Consider the following 16,844-nt stretch of genomic DNA (forward strand, 5'->3'; position numbering starts at 1 on the left):
CAGGATATAAGAAAAGGGAAAGCGGAAAAAAGAAAAAAAAAAAAAAAAAAAAAAAAAACGCGGCGCAGTTATTTCATGTGCAAATGGAGGACTTAAGCACTTACCCTAGTGGGATGAAAAAAGATTGGAGAGTTAATGTTGAACAGGCTTGAGAACATTACTTAAAAAAAAAAAATCTGTTGTGACGCAGTGGGAATAGGTTGGAAAATCTTGAAAAAGTAGACTGGAAATTTGGAAAAAAATGGACTGGAAAACCTAGAAAAATCAGGGAATTTTATTTTTCCATTTTGGTAGACACCCTGAATAATAAATAAAACAAATAGGCCTTATAGTTGTTAACTGAGCTATTTTTTCTCACTCAGGGTAAACCTGGTGAACCAGTTAAAATGAAGGACGAGAAGGAACTCAAACCCGCATCCCTTCGAGTGAGAGACGCTGCGGAGGCCCTCCTAACCTTTGTTTTGGAACAGGTATGTATGATTGGCGTTTCACCGGCTTTTTCTATTTCTTAGCGATGAAACAAGGCCGACCCTATTTAATCAGGAAAAGGCTAGGAAGAAGAAGATGAAACATCTGCTATATCGGAATTCAAGGGTCTGTGTCGTAAGTGTTTCACCAGCTTTTTCTATTTCTTAGCGATGAAACTGCTATGAAACATCTAGCGATGAATCAAGGCCGACCCTATTTAATCAGGAAAAGGCTAGGAAGAAGAAGATGAAACATCTGCTATATCGGAATTCAAGGGTCTGTGTCGTAAGATGCTCATCCCGTTGTTATGTGCTCGTCATCAGGTTGAGACTTTTGAATTAAAAATAAAACAACCCGGAGTCCCGACCCAAAATTGTGACTGCCTAGAAATGAATAGCTCATTCCTAAGGGGAATTTTAGCTAATAGGTACGGTATATAATAAGAAAAAAGTACATAATTCGATTAATTAGGTAACAAAGAGATTAATTTTAAACTCAAAACATGGGCCTGGACATATTTAAAATAGTGAAATGCTCACTATTTTAATTTTATTCTACTTTAAGTCCTATAAAAAGTGCCAACACTCACAGGCAAACCAAAAATGTCATTTAATTCTCGTTGAAATGCTCACCCTCTCCATATTATTTCTTCATACAGGTGGGCTATTTCCCGTCAATCTGTGGTCCAGAGTCCCTATCCTGTCTCCTGGATGAAGTATCCCTTATTTGTCTTGAATTTTTAATTTTTAAGCAATTTTTTACTTTCTATTATTATCTTTAAAGAGGTGCTGCCGTAAGTAATGGTCGGGGTCACAATTTGAGTTTAAAATCGGTTTAAGTTTCATTATGACTAAATACATAGCTAAACAAACGCACTTCCTGCTTTGTTTGACTTTGAATTTCGACTCCTGCTAGCCTAGTTACTCGTAGGTTGGTTGGTAGCGCGTCTGCCTTGTAATCGCTAGGCCGCAGGTTTGTTTCCCGCCCGGGGCGGATTCTATCCTAAACGGATAATGTTGGTTCTCGGAAGGACTGACTTTCTCGCTTTCTTCTATCCTGTCTTCTTTCTCTCTTCTATTCCGGGACGCGATGAGACCTTAGCAGTTACAGCTCCCTCTATCAAACCTCTTAAAGAAAAAAAAAGTTTTTTTTTTAAATGGAATCAATTCAAATCATGAATTTTTGTGGTAAAGCAGTTACAGCTCCCTCTAGCAAACCGCTTCAAAAATAATAATAAAATAAATCAGTTCGGGTGTAATAGTCTATTTTATTTTTCCCCTCCGACAGATCCTCAGCCTACCGTCACCCTCCTGATTCGTAACTCATTCGGCCGTCTAGCCTGGACGTTACAACTGAGGCATCTACCGCGTCACCGATCCCATCATAAACATCATCTGACGAATCCCGGCCGACCTTTACCCCTGGATGATCCCCCTGTTAGGAGTTTACCTCGACCCAAGTATTTCCCGGATAGCGTGGAGCGAATACCTGAACATCAAATGTAAGAATAGCGAAAAGTTTTTCCTTAAGAAGTCTTCTTTTTTTTCTGTGTCGTAGCATGACCATTTCGTAGTATGTCCCTCATCAGATGGGCGAGAAAAGACAGTACTTTTCAAATTTCCATTTGGACCAACCTCAGTGGTGTAGTGGTTAGCAAGGTGGACTCTGGATCTGGAGGTTGGTGGTTCAAAGTCCAAGTCAAGTCAGAAATTTTAGCGTAGTGTATTCAGCGGGGAACGACATTTTTGACAAGCATTTATGGTTAACACAATTAAAATTCCTTTTTAGTCCGTCCTTCCTTTATTATTACAATAGTAATAAAAAGGTATAAGGGACGGACTATTGTATTTCCGTAGTGTATTCAGCGGGGAACGACATTTTTGACAAGCATTTATGGTTAACACAATTAAAATTCCTTTTTTTTATATAATTTCCATTTGGGTACCTACTGGGTCAACACGAGAACACCAGAAAGTAACACATTGTATGTATTACTTGTATTCAACTATTCATGATAGGTAGTAGATACAAATACAATTTTGTATGACAAACAACTTACTATTGGGCTAACTGTGCCCCGTTTAATTCCAAATGCAAACATATGTAAATATTATCCATTCATTTTTGACAAGCATTTATGGTTAACACAATTAAAATTCCTTTTTTTTTCCATTTGGGTACCTACTGGGTCAACACGAGAACACCAGAAAGTAACCCATTGTATTACTTGTATTCAACTATTCATGATAGGTAGTAGATACGAATACAATTTTGTATGACAAACAACTTACTATTGGGCTAACTGTGCCCCGTTTAATTCCAAATGCAAACATATGTAAATATTATCCATATCAGTGGAAGATTGCTACCAAAGGAACTGGCACAAACAAGCAGTGACCAGTGTTATTATAGGGTTAGGTTAAACGAAAAAAGGAGTTTTCACAATTAGAGCAGTGATTAGTGTTATTATAGGGTTAGGTTAAACGAAAAAAGGAGTTTTCACAATTAGAGCAGTGATTAGTGTTATTATAGGGTTAGGTTAAATACAAAAAGGAGCTTTCTTTTCCACTGTCGTGGCTTCTGCATAATTACCAAATTGTTTTAGGAAAAAAAGTCACCCATTGAAAGTTTTCCTTATTTTCAGACTCGGAAGACAACGTGCACTACAACACCCCAGTGGAGCTTACTGAAGCTGCTCTCCCTGATATAGATGAAAAACTGGAACAACTGAATATCTCGGTAGAACACGTAAATGAAGAAGGAAAAGAAGAAACTATCGAGCAGGAAAAACTTGAGGATAAAGAAAACGGACAGGATGATGATGTTCAGAAAACTCTTGATAAATGTGAAGAGAAAATGGGCAGTGATAACAAAGGTGATCTAAAGGAGGAAATAGATAAAGAATTAGAGCAGTGATTAGTGTTATTATGGGGTTAGGTTAAATACAAAAGGAGCTTCTTTTCCACTGTCGTGGCTTCTGCGTAATTACCCTTACCTGTACTGCTCAGGAGGGAAAATTGGTTGTGACTGATAATCCACAGAGATTACGGTAACATACGGGTTAGTGTTGTCTTCACTGATTGCAGCTTCAGATTGGTTTGAAGACATGTTAGGTTAAGTAAATATTGTCTCTCGCCTAACCTCCATCATACAACCAATAATCCTGTTGAAATCAAAGATTAAGCACGCTATTTTTATCAGGATACCAATACCTACATATTTCCATATTTAGGGTAACTTTACAGTCCACAGGTAGGTTCGCAGTCTCAGTTATTGCTGAGCTGATAATCCAAATAGGATATGTGGAACCAAAGTTGTGCTATCTTCCAGCACTATTTTACTTGGCATTTCCTGTCTTGGTGCTGTAGTGATCAATCCCAGCCAAGGTATGGAATTTTACATATGTGACGAGGTTTTTTATTTGCCTGCGTTGGTGGTGTAGTGGTCACTGCACTCGCCTTGCACATGAAAGACCCGGGTTTGATTCCCAGCAGAGTCTGGAAATTTGTATCATGCAAATGATTGATTCCGTGACTGGCTGGTGTGGGGCCCACTCAGCCTCGTGAGGAAATTGATTATTTTATTTATTATGGGACTGGTTGCTCCTCTCCCAAGAGAGTATGCAATTAACACTGCGACCTCTGTAGATCTTGGTACTCGTGGGCTAAAGGATTTTCTCATTTTCAACTTATTGTTTCATTACAAATTTTCATCAGTTAATGGTTTCTTCAAATTAAATTGATCCCAAGGGTAAGGAAAGCCGAGACCCTTGACAAATGAAGTGTGCCTGAAGGCATGTGATGTGTTCCAATCCACTCGACCCCAATTTTGATCTTTTTTTTCTCTCTCTCCTTTTGATTTCAGATTCTTGGAAGAGATCCAGCGTCCTACTAGGTCCTCAGGAGAAACCTACCCGTTCCGTATCTGTGGATCATCATAGTAATCCCCAACCCTCTGCCCAGGAACACAAGAGGAAATCCCCAGCACCCAACACCATAGTGATGATTGTGTGGCTAGAGAGTTTCCAGGACTCATTCTCTTAATTTTGATCTTTTTTTTTCTCTCTCTCCTTTTGATTTCAGATTCTTGGAAGAGATCCAGCGTCCTACTAGGTCCTCAGGATAAACCTACCCGTTCGGTATCTGTGGATCATCATAGTAATCCCCAACACTCTGCCCAGGAACACAAGAGGAAATCCCCAGCACCCAACACCATAGTGATGATTGTGTGGCTAGAGAGTTTCCAGGACTCATTCTCTTTTCCTATTTGTAAGTCAAACTTTTACCCTCCTCTCCTTACCTATCTGGATAAAGTCCGCCCGGGCGGGAATCGAACCCGCGACCTAGCGCTTACAAGGCAGGCGGGCCACCCTTCAAGCTACCTACTAAGCTATCTGTCAGGTCTACCTGTTGTCGTAGTTGTTGTTGTTTTAGCGGCTTTTGCCGAATGATGGTGGCATAATACAGAAAAGATATATCTTTTTGTGTCTGCCATACACCGTCACCCCGGTGTCTAGGCATCTTTCATTTTCTCAAACGATAGATTGAAGATTCTGTAACTTTGTGAAGGTCCATCTTGACTAGGTAGGTTGAAATGATAAACATATACTGTATCTGTTTCGGATAAAGTCCGCCCGGGCGGGAATCGAACCCGCGACCTAGCGCTTACAAGGCAGGCGGGCCACCCTTCTAGCTACCCAAGCTATCTGTCAGGTCTACCTGTTGTCGTAGTTGTTGTTGTTGTTGTTTTAGCGGCTTTTGCCGAATGATGGTGGCAGAATACAGAAAAGATATCTTTTTGTGTCTACCATACACCGTCACCCCGGTGTCTAGGCATGTTTCATTTTCTCAAACGATAGATTGAAGATTCTGTAACTTTGTGAAGGTCCATCTTGACTAGGTAGGTTGAAATGATAAACATATACTCTATCTGTCAGGTCTACCTGTTGTCGTAGTTGTTGTTGTTTTAGCGGCTTTTGCCGAATGATGGTGGCAGAATACAGAAAAGATATCTTTTTGTGTCTGCCATACACCATCACCCCGGTATCTAGCCATGTTTCATTTTCTCAAACAATAGATTGAAGATTCTGTAACTTTGTGAAGGTCCATCTTGACTAGGTAGGTTGAAATGATAAACATATACTTCTTCACTATTTGTCCTGTATACTTCTTCACTGAATTGTCCTGAACCGCAGTCCACCATCATGAGGACTTGTGCTTGTTCTTTAAAAGCAAAGAGAACTCTTTGAAAAACTGTCAGCTAGCTTGGCTGGTAAGGGTTAGCTGTTCTTCTCCCTGTTTATAGTCCCTCAGACAGACGATAGTGAATGGTCGGCCACAAACCCGGTTTGTATTTTTATCCCTATTGGTTCTCATTTCAGCCGACCTCCTCGCGTACTGCAGCACAGGGCTGGAGTCTACCAGTGACAAACCCCGAGACGTATGTGTCATATTCGCTAGCTTGGCTGGTAAGAGTTAGCTGTTCTCTTCCCTGTTTATAGTCCCACAGCCAGACGATAGTGAATGGCCGGCCAGTCCGGCTACAAACCCGGTTTGTATTTTTATCTGGTTCTCATTTCAGCCGACCTCCTCGCGTACTGCAGCACAGGGCTGGAGTCTACCAGTGACAAACCCCGAGACGTATGTGTCATATTCCTGCATTCCCTACAGAGTGAACTACTCCGTGTTAAACTACAGGGTCCGCCGGGTAGACTGAACCTCGCTACGCCCCTGGTAGAGGGTATGGTAGTGAGTAGACGTGTGGTGGGGGATTTGGTGCGACAGACTGCGCTCAATATGTGTCGACGTCGGCGATTAGATAGCGACAGGTGAGTTTTGGTGACAAAATTTCTCCTCCACTGTTTTTATTTATTTATTTTTTTTTAGAGGGAATTGTACCTGGAATTGACAGCAGACTGTAGAGATACAACTTGAGGAGGGTAAGAAGAAGAATGCCCCAGAAAATATGAAAGAATTGTATATATCAAGACCTGAGAGAAAAAGAACTGAATGGAAACGAAGTTCATAACCGAGCGGATTTATTTTTTTTATTTATTTTTTTTTTAGAGGGAATTGTACCTGGAATTGACAGCAGACTGTAGAGATACAACTTGAAGGGAGGGTAAGAAGAGGAATGCCCCAGAAAATATGAAAGAATTGTATATATCAAGACCTGAGAGAAAAAGAACTGAATGGAAACGAAGTTCATAACCGAGCGGACTGGAAAAGACTGACTTAAAACGCTGACCCCGCATAAGCGGGAAAAAGGCGAAGAACAAGAAGAAAAGGGTTTTGTAGCTATTGAGGTCTTTTTTTTCCGAAGTCGAAGAGAGGGTAGGAGAAAACCAGCCGTTACGAGAACGAACCTCATCGGTTTAAATTGAAGTTAGCCCCGGGCGGAAATCAAACCCGCGACTTGACACTTACAAGGCAAACGCGCTACCTTCCAAGCTAACTAGCCTGGCTGTTTAACTTCCGTACCTTGTAAACTCGTGAACCATAATAATTTGAGTGGCCAGCTATAAATTCTGGCGAGTCGACCCCCGCATAAGCGGGAAAAAGGCGAAGAGCAAGAAGAAGAGGGTTTTGTAGCTATTGAGGTCTTTTTTTTCCGAAGTCAAAGAGAGGGTAGGAGAAAACCAGCCGTTACGAGAACGAACCTCATCGGTTTAAGGTGAAGTTAGCCCCGGGCGGAAATCAAACCGGCGACTTGACACTTGCAAGGCAAACGCGCTACCTTTCGAGCTAACTAGCCTGGCTGTTTAACTTCCGTACCTTGTAAACTCGTGAACCATAATAATTTGAGTGGCCAGCTATAAATTCTGGCGAGTTTTCCTTCGAATTTCCAAGCGGAAAATTTTCTCTTCCAAGTGTGATTTTCTTTTCGACTAGCTATTTTTCTTTCCTGTTGGATTTCTGAATTTTTTTTTCACGTGTGGTTCTAAGTTTGGTGAAGATGGATTCTAGTGAGATGCTGTCATGCTCCCTTGTGGATGCTACGGACCAACTGGACTTTACAGTGTCCGATATTTCATTGAGTACCATAGGTAAGTTAGTATTAGTACTTACACTTTTGATTTTGCCAAACTTTTTAATGTAGCCAGAGATCCATATTTTATGTTAAAACGACACCATATACTTATCATTCTAACTTACATTTTTCCATTTGGCTACCTACTGGGTCAACACGAGAACACCAGAAAGTAACCCATTGTATTACTTGTATTCAACTATTCATGATAGGTAGTAGATACGAATACAATTTTGTATGACAAACAACTTACTATTGGGCTAACTGTGCCCCGTTTAATTCCAAATGCAAACATATGTAAATATTATCCATCGTTTGTTGACAGTGACAAGTGTATCCCCACCTTGGATAGTCTCATCCTGGACGACCCTAGTCACGATGAACTCAGCAAACTCATCGAACAACAAACCAAAGCCGAGGCCAAGCTTCGAACCCCGAACTCTCAGTCCCAAACCAGATCCTCTCACCTGAGCGAGGAATGTGCCCCGCCCCCTGCCTGTCAGGAATTTCAAACAGCCCGCCTCTTCCTGTCGCACTTTGGTTTCCTGTCCAAGCTAATATTAGTACTTATACTTTTGATTTTGCCAAACTTTTTAATGTAGCCAGAGATCCATATTTTATGTTAAAACGACACCATATACAACCAACTGGACTTTACAGTGTCCGATATTTCATTGAGTACCATAGGTAAGTTAGAATTAGTACTTATACTTTTGATTTTGCCAAACTTTTTAATGTAGCCAGAGATCCATATTTCATGGTAAAACGAAACCTTATACTTATCATTCTAACTTACACCCCTTACTTGTATGTATGATTGAAACTATTGCAGGGTGGGCCAAAGGCAAAGGCTTATTCTTGAGGTTTTTAGCGCGTCTGCCTTGTAAGCGCTAGGCCGCGGGTTCGATTCCCACCCGCGGCGCATTTTATCCTGAAAAGATAAGGTTTCGTTTTCGGAACGTCTGGTTTTCTCCTATTCTGTCTTCCTTCTCTCTTCAATTTCGGGATGATAAGACCTTAGCAGTTACAGTTCCCTCCTTCTATCAATACCTCTTCAAAAAATATCAAATTAATTAAACAACTACTACGTTACACTCGTGTGGTCTGTGTTGTAGCATGCGCATTCCGTCATATGTCCCTTCAGATGGGCGAGGGGAGATAAAATATTTCCTATGCATTTAGGTTTTGAGCTAAAGTCCTTTAGAATCAATCAATCCTTACATCATGGGACGGGTCGATATATGAAGCCTCTCCACCAATTTCGATCCTTGTATCTTTGCTCCCTCTCGATATCGTTCCAATTTCCTTGTTTTCTTTGAATATCAGCTTTCCTTTCTCTATCAATACCTCTTCAAAAAATATCGAATTAATTAAACAACTACTACGTTACACTCGTGTGGTCTGTGTTGTAGCATACGCATTCCGCCTATCAATACCTCTTCAAAAAATATCGAATTAATTAAACAACTACTACGTTACACTCGTGTGGTCTGTGTTGTAGCATGCGCATTCCGTCATATGTCCCTTCAGATGGGCGAAAGGAGATAAAATATTTCCTATGTATTTAGGTTTTGAGCTAAATTCCTTTAGAATCAATCAATCCTTACATCATGGGACGGGTCGATATATGAAGCCTCTCCACCAATTTCGATCCTTGTATCTTTGCTCCCGATAAAATATTTCCTATGCATTTAGGTTTTGAGCTAAATTCCTTTAGAATCAATCAATCCTTACATCATGGGACGGGTCGATATATGAATCCTCTCCACCAATTTCGATCCTTGTATCTTTGCTCCCTCTCGATATCGTTCCAATTTCCTTGTTTTCTTTGAATATCAGCTTTCCTTTAGAAATGGGCTTTTAACTAATCGGTTTCGTTCCTCAAAAATGAGACTAATATAAAACTATAGAGTTACAACCTGGATCTCATTTCGGTTCATCATTTCTTTACATCCTCAGAGTTCAACCACAAGTGGATATAACTTTCGACATTTTTTGATATTGGCTTGTTACAAGCGCATATTTCGTGAACCATCATTCCTAGAACCCTTACTTCAACCACAGGAGGTGTCCCGCAAATCCTGGCTCTAGACACAACGCATGCGGATTTCTGTGCAGACCTGAAGAGTTTGGACAGTATCGGGACTCGAACCTGTGATACGTGCCATATATTCTATGTGAGAAACGGACAAAAACAAGCCGACGAGATATTAGCCAACGTGGTAAGTTGAATGTTAGAGATTGTCCTGAACAACAATTTCAGAAACATAAAATTCACCCCGGGTGGGAATCGAACCCTCGGCCTAGCAAGGCAGACGCTCTACCAACCAAGTTAACACACTGTACCTTTAATACATCCATTGTTTGGTTTTCAGCTGTCAGACTCAGCCGTATCCTCTTCATTCCTAGACATGTTGTATTCATTAGGGTGGCCTGTAGCGGTACATTCACACCCTGGCTGGACAGGTCGCCATACAACACCAGGAGGAGAGTCTGGCAACACTGAATCTCGTAAGTCATTAGTTCATTACCCTCGTTACATAGTTGTTTCTTCTTTGTGGTTAATTAGAAGCGCTTCCTCAGGAAAATCGTATCATATGGCTATGTAAAATAAATTAGAAAATCGTAAACCTATCGTACCTGAAGATACCAATTTGATTCTTAGGCTAGAAAAAGGTCTTAAGGTCCCAAAACTGAAGAAAAAGAATGATAGGTAGAAGAAAGTCGAAAACGAATCTTATCCGTTTTTAGGATAAAGTTCGCCCCGGACGGAAATCGAACCCGTGACGAAGCGCTTACAAGGCTTACGCGCTATCCTTCAAACTATCTAGTTCTACTAATCTTTTGTGTTTTAAATCAAGGATTTATTTGTCAGCCTAGTTAGCTTGGTTGGTAAGGCGTCTTACCTTGTAAGCGCTAGGCCGCGGGTTCGATTCAAAGTAACTTTAAAAGGACTCCGAATAAGTAACTTTAAGAGGTCGAAAAGTCAATTTTTGATTGCCGTTCTAATGAAAAAGTTTAAGAGTTGTGACGTCAGATTTCACGTCTCAATGTGCAGAAACGCTTGCGCACAAACAAACGAAGCGGGAGTCATGAATTATGACGTCATCGCCTACAGGAGCGTATGCCGTGACGTCAAAGTTCACGATTTATCGGTATTTTTTAAATCCATTTATCTCGGGATCTAGAAGTCGTAGAAGAAAAAGAAAAATTCCGTTGGTCCTCATTTTTCCTGCTCTATTAGAAGTAATGAAGACAAAGAGAAGTGTAAGAAGAAAGACACTGGAGGAGGGGATGGAGGAGGATTAATGTGTGAGGAGAAAACTGAAGAATCAGGACTTGATAAAGGTACTTACTGTCTTATGTCTCATATTTTATAGTTATGCTTATTGGTAGATATACTTAATGCATGATTCAAGTGGAGAGGGCTGTTAAATTCTGTAGTGCACGAGGAAAATGAGTCGAAAATGGAAGCACACAATACATAAGTAGGTGTACCTACAGATTAATAAGAGAGATGGCAGAGTTACACCACTCTGCCACATGAATGATGATTATGATCAGGAATAAAGTGTTCCTTCTAACAAAACTTATTGACAACTCAAATAAAATACTGCCATATCCATGAGTAGATAATTGACCCTGTTTTCATATTTATTCATTTCTCTTCTCAGATTCTGGCGATGAAAACACCGATGATTTCAAACTGAACAAACTACTACTATACATCAGCCATCACAGACCAGGAGGATCCTTGACTTCATTCACAACGCCTCTCCATTGGTTTCTGTCCTATTTACGTCGCATCGTCGGTAAGTAAACGTGGTTACTCGTACATACGTACCCTACACTTTAAGGACCTACCTATTACCTATTAGCTAAAACGTTCAGAGTTTGACCACACAATATTTCGTGTAACCTCTCATACAAACCTTCTTTTTGGTAACGGGATGCGAGTAAATCAAGGGATGAATAGGGCCAGATCTGCGATCGCTCAGCATTCCGTGTAACCTCTCATACAAACCTTCTTTTTGGTAACGGGATGCGAGTAAATCAAGGGATGAATAGGGCCAGATCTGCGATCGCTCAGCATCCAAAGTCTATCCCATTCTTTTCTTTTCTTCTCGGGTAATCCTTCAATCAGTTCGGTCAGAGGGGCAAACGACGTAGCACCTTGTTTAGGTACGCTGACCATATGGTAGAGGGAGTAGGCAAACGGAGCCGGCTGAAATGAGCCGTCAATGTGCCAACCTGTTCTGCCAACGCCTGTAATAACAAGTTGATAAATGAAGTATTAACAGATATAGGTAGGTAAACTGAGGAATGAACGGGGGATTGAGGCAAAAGTCGGCAGGTGCCCCCTTTCAATCGCCAATCAGGGGTGCTGAGGGGTGGATGATGGAGGGACTACTTAATAATAATAACAACAACAAAAAAAGTACCTAGTTAAAATAAAATCCAAGTGCCTTCGATTACGACAGAATAATGTCTGACTAAGGCACAGGGAGTTTCTAGTGCCTAGCTGGGGGACTATAATTACTGTAAATAGGAGAAGAACAAAGAACCCAAAGCTCTTTTTTGGACTTTTTTTTACGAGATCTATCATTGTGCAAAATAGAAGTCCAGGTTCTTGGCAACATATGAAACAGCAGATCTGGCAATAGTCAACTTCGTAGGCTGGCACTTCTTGAATTTTTTTAACTTTTTTATTTGATCTTCTAAATTTTCATTAGGTACTCTCCCAGTAGTCAGGCCTATACCAAATACCATCACTGAAAGGCCGCGATGTGTGATTCAAATGAGCGTGTTCCCATTTACGCACGACACGATTTTTTCCCCCTACAAGTGGAAACAGGCCTTGAGGCTATGAATCTCGTACCTGAGGGGCAGAAAATTGTATAAAATTAGCTGCTGCTACTACTACTATACAGCCATCACAGACCACGAGGATCCTTGACTTCATTCACAACGCCTCTCCATTGGTTTCTGTCCTATTTACGTCGCATCGTCGGTAAGTAAACGTGGTTACTCGTGCTACTACTATTATACAGCCATCACAGACCACGAGGATCCTTGACTTCATTCACAACGCCTCTCCATTGGTTTCTGTCCTGTGCCATCTCTGTCCACTGATTAGGATGGTCTACCCCTAATTCTTCAAGGATGGTGATCACTCCGTCTTCCCACTTGATGCGGGGTCTTCCCCGAGGTCTTGGTTCATTATATTCTACTGACAGTGCTCTTTTAATACAGGATGTTTCCTCTGCCCTGGATACGTGGCCTGCCCATTGAGGAATTCTCGCTTTGGCAATGTTGGTTACAATTGGCGAGTTGTAAAGTTCGTAGAGTTCTCTATTTTTTCTTTCTTCTATAATTATAAAATTAGCACGGGATGAAATGAAAAATAGAGACTGCTCATTGGTAGATTGGTACACATAGTAGATTTTTTTGAGGCTATTATTGATGTGAAAATAATGTTTTTTTTTTTACGTCGCGTCGTTGGTAAGTAAATGTGGTTACTCGTACATACGTACCCTACATTTTAAGGACCTACCTATTACCTAAAACGTTCAGAGTTTGACCACACAATATTCCGTGTATGGAGAACGTATTGTAAGAGGAAGAAAAATTCGAATTAAGCTAATGTACATTAACATTACGAAAGGAAAATAGGATATTTGGCGGGCAAGAGATACGACCTCCGTGGCCGAAAGAAGACAGGATAGGAGAAAGCCAAAAACGAACCTTATCCGTTTCGTATAACATCCGGGAATCCGGCCCGTGTACCCGCGACCTAGCAGTCTAGCAGCTAGCACTTACAAGGCAGACGCACTAACCTCCAAGCTAACTCAATTAAGAACTTAAAATGAGATAAAAATAAATAAATTATTCTTATCAAGACAATTTCGATTAAGATGATTTAAATTGGTGAGCTTTCGATGTCACTCAGGACATCATCTTCAGACCAAGATAGATGTTGACTCTATCGCAGCAGGAGTAGAAGTGTACTCCTGCTTCTACTCCTGCACTCCTGCTAGGTTAAAATACCCTTCCTTTCTATTTTCCTTATCACAATTACTTTCACAATGTCTCTACCACTCCTGCTGTGATAGAGTCAACATCTATCTTGGTCTGAAGATGATGTCCTGAGTGACATCGAAAGCTCACCAATTTAAATCATCTTAATCGAAATTGTCTTGATAAGAATAATTTATTTATTTTTATCCCATTTTATTTTTTTAAATATTTCTTACGATTATTAAAAACAATTTTATTTCAATTAAGAACATTAATTTTTCTGACTGCGACGAGTTGCGTGAATCCAGTATGAACTTTTTAAATCCAGACACCAATTTAAATCCAGAATTTATCCAGTATGAACTTTTTTTCAAGTCACCTTTGAATATCAACTCCATACCCGGTGAATTAATCATGGGCATGATACACCCTAGGAATGTATCACATTGTATCATCAGGTTACAATGTTACATATCATACTAGTATAATAGCTAAATTTAGGTGGAGAGAAAAGAGCATAGAGCTCTTTGCTTTCAGTTCTATGTGGTTTGAATTTGAAGTCATTGCTACCCTCTCTCATCACTTCCTTCTAGCTGCTCTATGCTCCATTCTCGACTCTGTTGCAGGTTACAATGTTACATATCATACTAATATAAATTTAGGTGGAGAGAAAAGAGCATAGAGCTTTTTGCTTCCAGTTCTATGTGGTTTGAATTTGAAGTCATTGCTACCCTCTCTCATCACTTCCTTCTAGCTGCTCTATGCTCCATTCTCGACTCTGTTTTTAGCCTTAGCTTACTTTCTGTGCTGTACACAAATGTCTCATAGACATTTGGATTGTTGGAATTGGAACTGGCATTGGAATTGTTAGCGGGATCTCGTGCCATGGACTTCATTGTGTTTACAGTATCTATCTGACTGGTTGCATTGTTCTCACTGTAGTGTTGAACATAATCACTGAAATAAAACACAGAATTAAACTACTACTGTGAGACCTGAGATTCCAAAGCCTAACAAGACAGATGGGAATAAAATAAAGGAATTGTTAGCGGGATCTCGTGCCATGGACTTCATTGTGTTTACAGTATCCGTCTGACTGGTTGCATTGTTCTCACTGTAGTGGTGAATATAATCACTGAAATAAAACACAGAATTAAACTACTACTGTGAGACCTGAGATTCCAAAGCCTAACAAGACAGATGGGAATAAAATAAATGCCCTAATGAAACTCCTGCACTGGACTTTACAGGTCTGTGTCATAGCATGTCCAATGGACATTGACATTGTCCATCCACTAGTGTGTCCCTCCTCTCTTATCAGATGGGTAAGAGGACATACCATATTTATTAACTTAGATACTGGGTCAACTCAAAAGACACAAAAGTGTATCCTAATGATAGTGCAATAGTCCTAAACTGAAATGGACATAGCACACAAGGGATCAAGAAGAGACCTTCTTAAAATAATAACCTAATGATATATTATATGAGTGGAACCCAGGATCTTCTGTATGGCAAGTGTATTACCATTACCACTCGGCTAACCTTGCCTCTTCAAAAAAAAAAAAAAAAAAAAAAAAAACCTAATGATAGTGCAATAGTCCTAAACTAAAATGGACATAGCACACAAGGGATCAAGAAGAGACCGCCTTAAAATAATAACCTAATGATATATTATATGAGTGGAACCCAGGATCTTCTATATGGCAAGTGTGTTACCATTACCACTTGGCTAACCTTGCCTTTCAAAAAAAAAAAAAAAAAAAAAAAAAAAAATGTTTTTAAAAACTTATCATTCTAACTTACACCCCTTACTTGTATGTATGATTGAAACTATTGCAGGGTGGGCCAAAGGCAAAGGCTTATTCTTGAAAGCCCTAGGTACTTACAACTTCTGTCAAAAAAGGGATGAATCCCATGTAAAATCTGGTAATGGCTCCAAGTTTCACAGCATTTATTTGGTGATTTGTATCTTTGACATTTAACCATATTTATACTTATCATTCTAACTTACACCCCTTACTTGTATGTATGATTGAAACTATTGCAGGGTGGACCAAAGGCAAAGGCTTATTCTTGAAAGCCCTAGGTACTTATAACTTCTGTCAAAAAAGGGATGAATCCCATGTAAAATCTCGTAATGGCTCCAAGTTTCACAGCATTTATTTGGTGATTTGTATCCTTGACCTTTTAGGAACTTGTGCTTTGACATTTTAGGAACTTGTGCAGAAGTCACGTCAGTGGAATATTGCTACCAAAGGAACTGGCACAAACGAGCAGTGACCAGTGTTATTATAGGGTTAGGTTAAACGAAAAAAGGAGTTTTCACAATTAGCTGGGGGACGTCAAACAGGGAGTAGACCAGCCTAGTCTGGCTGAGGGACTTTAAACAGGGAGTATACCAGCCTGAATTCCCCTTGCTAAAGAAATAACAAAGGTTGAGGGCGAAGGGCATCCGCTGGTAAAATTTGTAGCCAAAACCAAATGTCAGCCCAAAGCAATCACCCTAGTTAGGGCTCGTTGAGAGGCTGACGAAAAACGCCGACCCCGTCTAAACATGGGAAAAGGCGAGGAAGAATAGAATAGAATATACCTTGTTTATCCTGCTCGAATGAGACTGCAAAGTGCCTTTAAGTAACTCAGCAGTCTAAACAAGGTCTCGTGTATTTTATGGGTTTAACATACATAGTACAATACATAGTGTTTACAACTAACAGACCTTGCTTAATTATTAAAAAAAAAAAAAAAAAAAAAAAAATTTTTCCCTTTTAAAATTCCCAATAGTACGGCGGAACCAAGAAACCCCCCCCCCCCCCCCCCCCCCCACAGCAGAAGGCTCCAGATACTTCTTGGTTAACGACTTCCAGCTCTGTGACATTGGAGGCGAAACTTTCCTGGTGAGTTGTTCCAGAAGGACACACTTATGGCGAGGTTCTTTTGCTTGCTCGAAACATTTCGGAACCATGACTAGAATCATAACCTGGAATTGAAATGAACAAGGAGGGGCGATGGTTTCACTATTTTTCAACACAACACCAATACAGAAAGTAACATAGCATACAACTGCCGTTTCTACCCCTTTGGTGCTCACTGGACAGGCATAGTAGATTTTCCAATATCTTCAAATCAATCCAGCGTTTAATGTTTACGCTGACTTACGCATGGCCTGGGCACCGCGGTCGCTAGTGGCATTTATGATAGCATACGCTACTCATGTTTCCTCACGAGGGCTGAGTGGGCCGCCCCACAACAGGCCTATGTCACCAGGAATCAATCATCTTGCATGATACGAATTTGGCAGACTCCCGCGGGAATCGAACCCGCGAATC

General features: G+C 40.4%; 1 protein-coding gene across 1 annotated transcript in view; it reads left to right on the forward strand.

Moving 5' to 3' along the window:
- The window catches only part of LOC103507290 (ral GTPase-activating protein subunit beta), a 46,873-nt gene extending 36,706 nt beyond the window's left edge, over positions 1–10,167 (forward strand). The window contains 7 exon segments of the mRNA XM_026822199.1: positions 363–470; positions 1,127–1,196; positions 1,756–1,969; positions 7,823–8,080; positions 9,542–9,719; positions 9,873–10,008; positions 10,163–10,167. Coding sequence (XP_026678000.1) covers positions 363–470; positions 1,127–1,196; positions 1,756–1,969; positions 7,823–8,080; positions 9,542–9,719; positions 9,873–10,008; positions 10,163–10,167 — 969 coding nt within the window.
- The last annotated feature ends 6,677 nt before the right edge of the window (positions 10,168–16,844 follow it).

This window comes from Diaphorina citri, unplaced genomic scaffold, assembly GCF_000475195.1.
Source record: "Diaphorina citri unplaced genomic scaffold, Diaci psyllid genome assembly version 1.1 scaffold303, whole genome shotgun sequence".
Lineage (NCBI taxonomy): Eukaryota > Metazoa > Arthropoda > Insecta > Hemiptera > Psyllidae > Diaphorina > Diaphorina citri.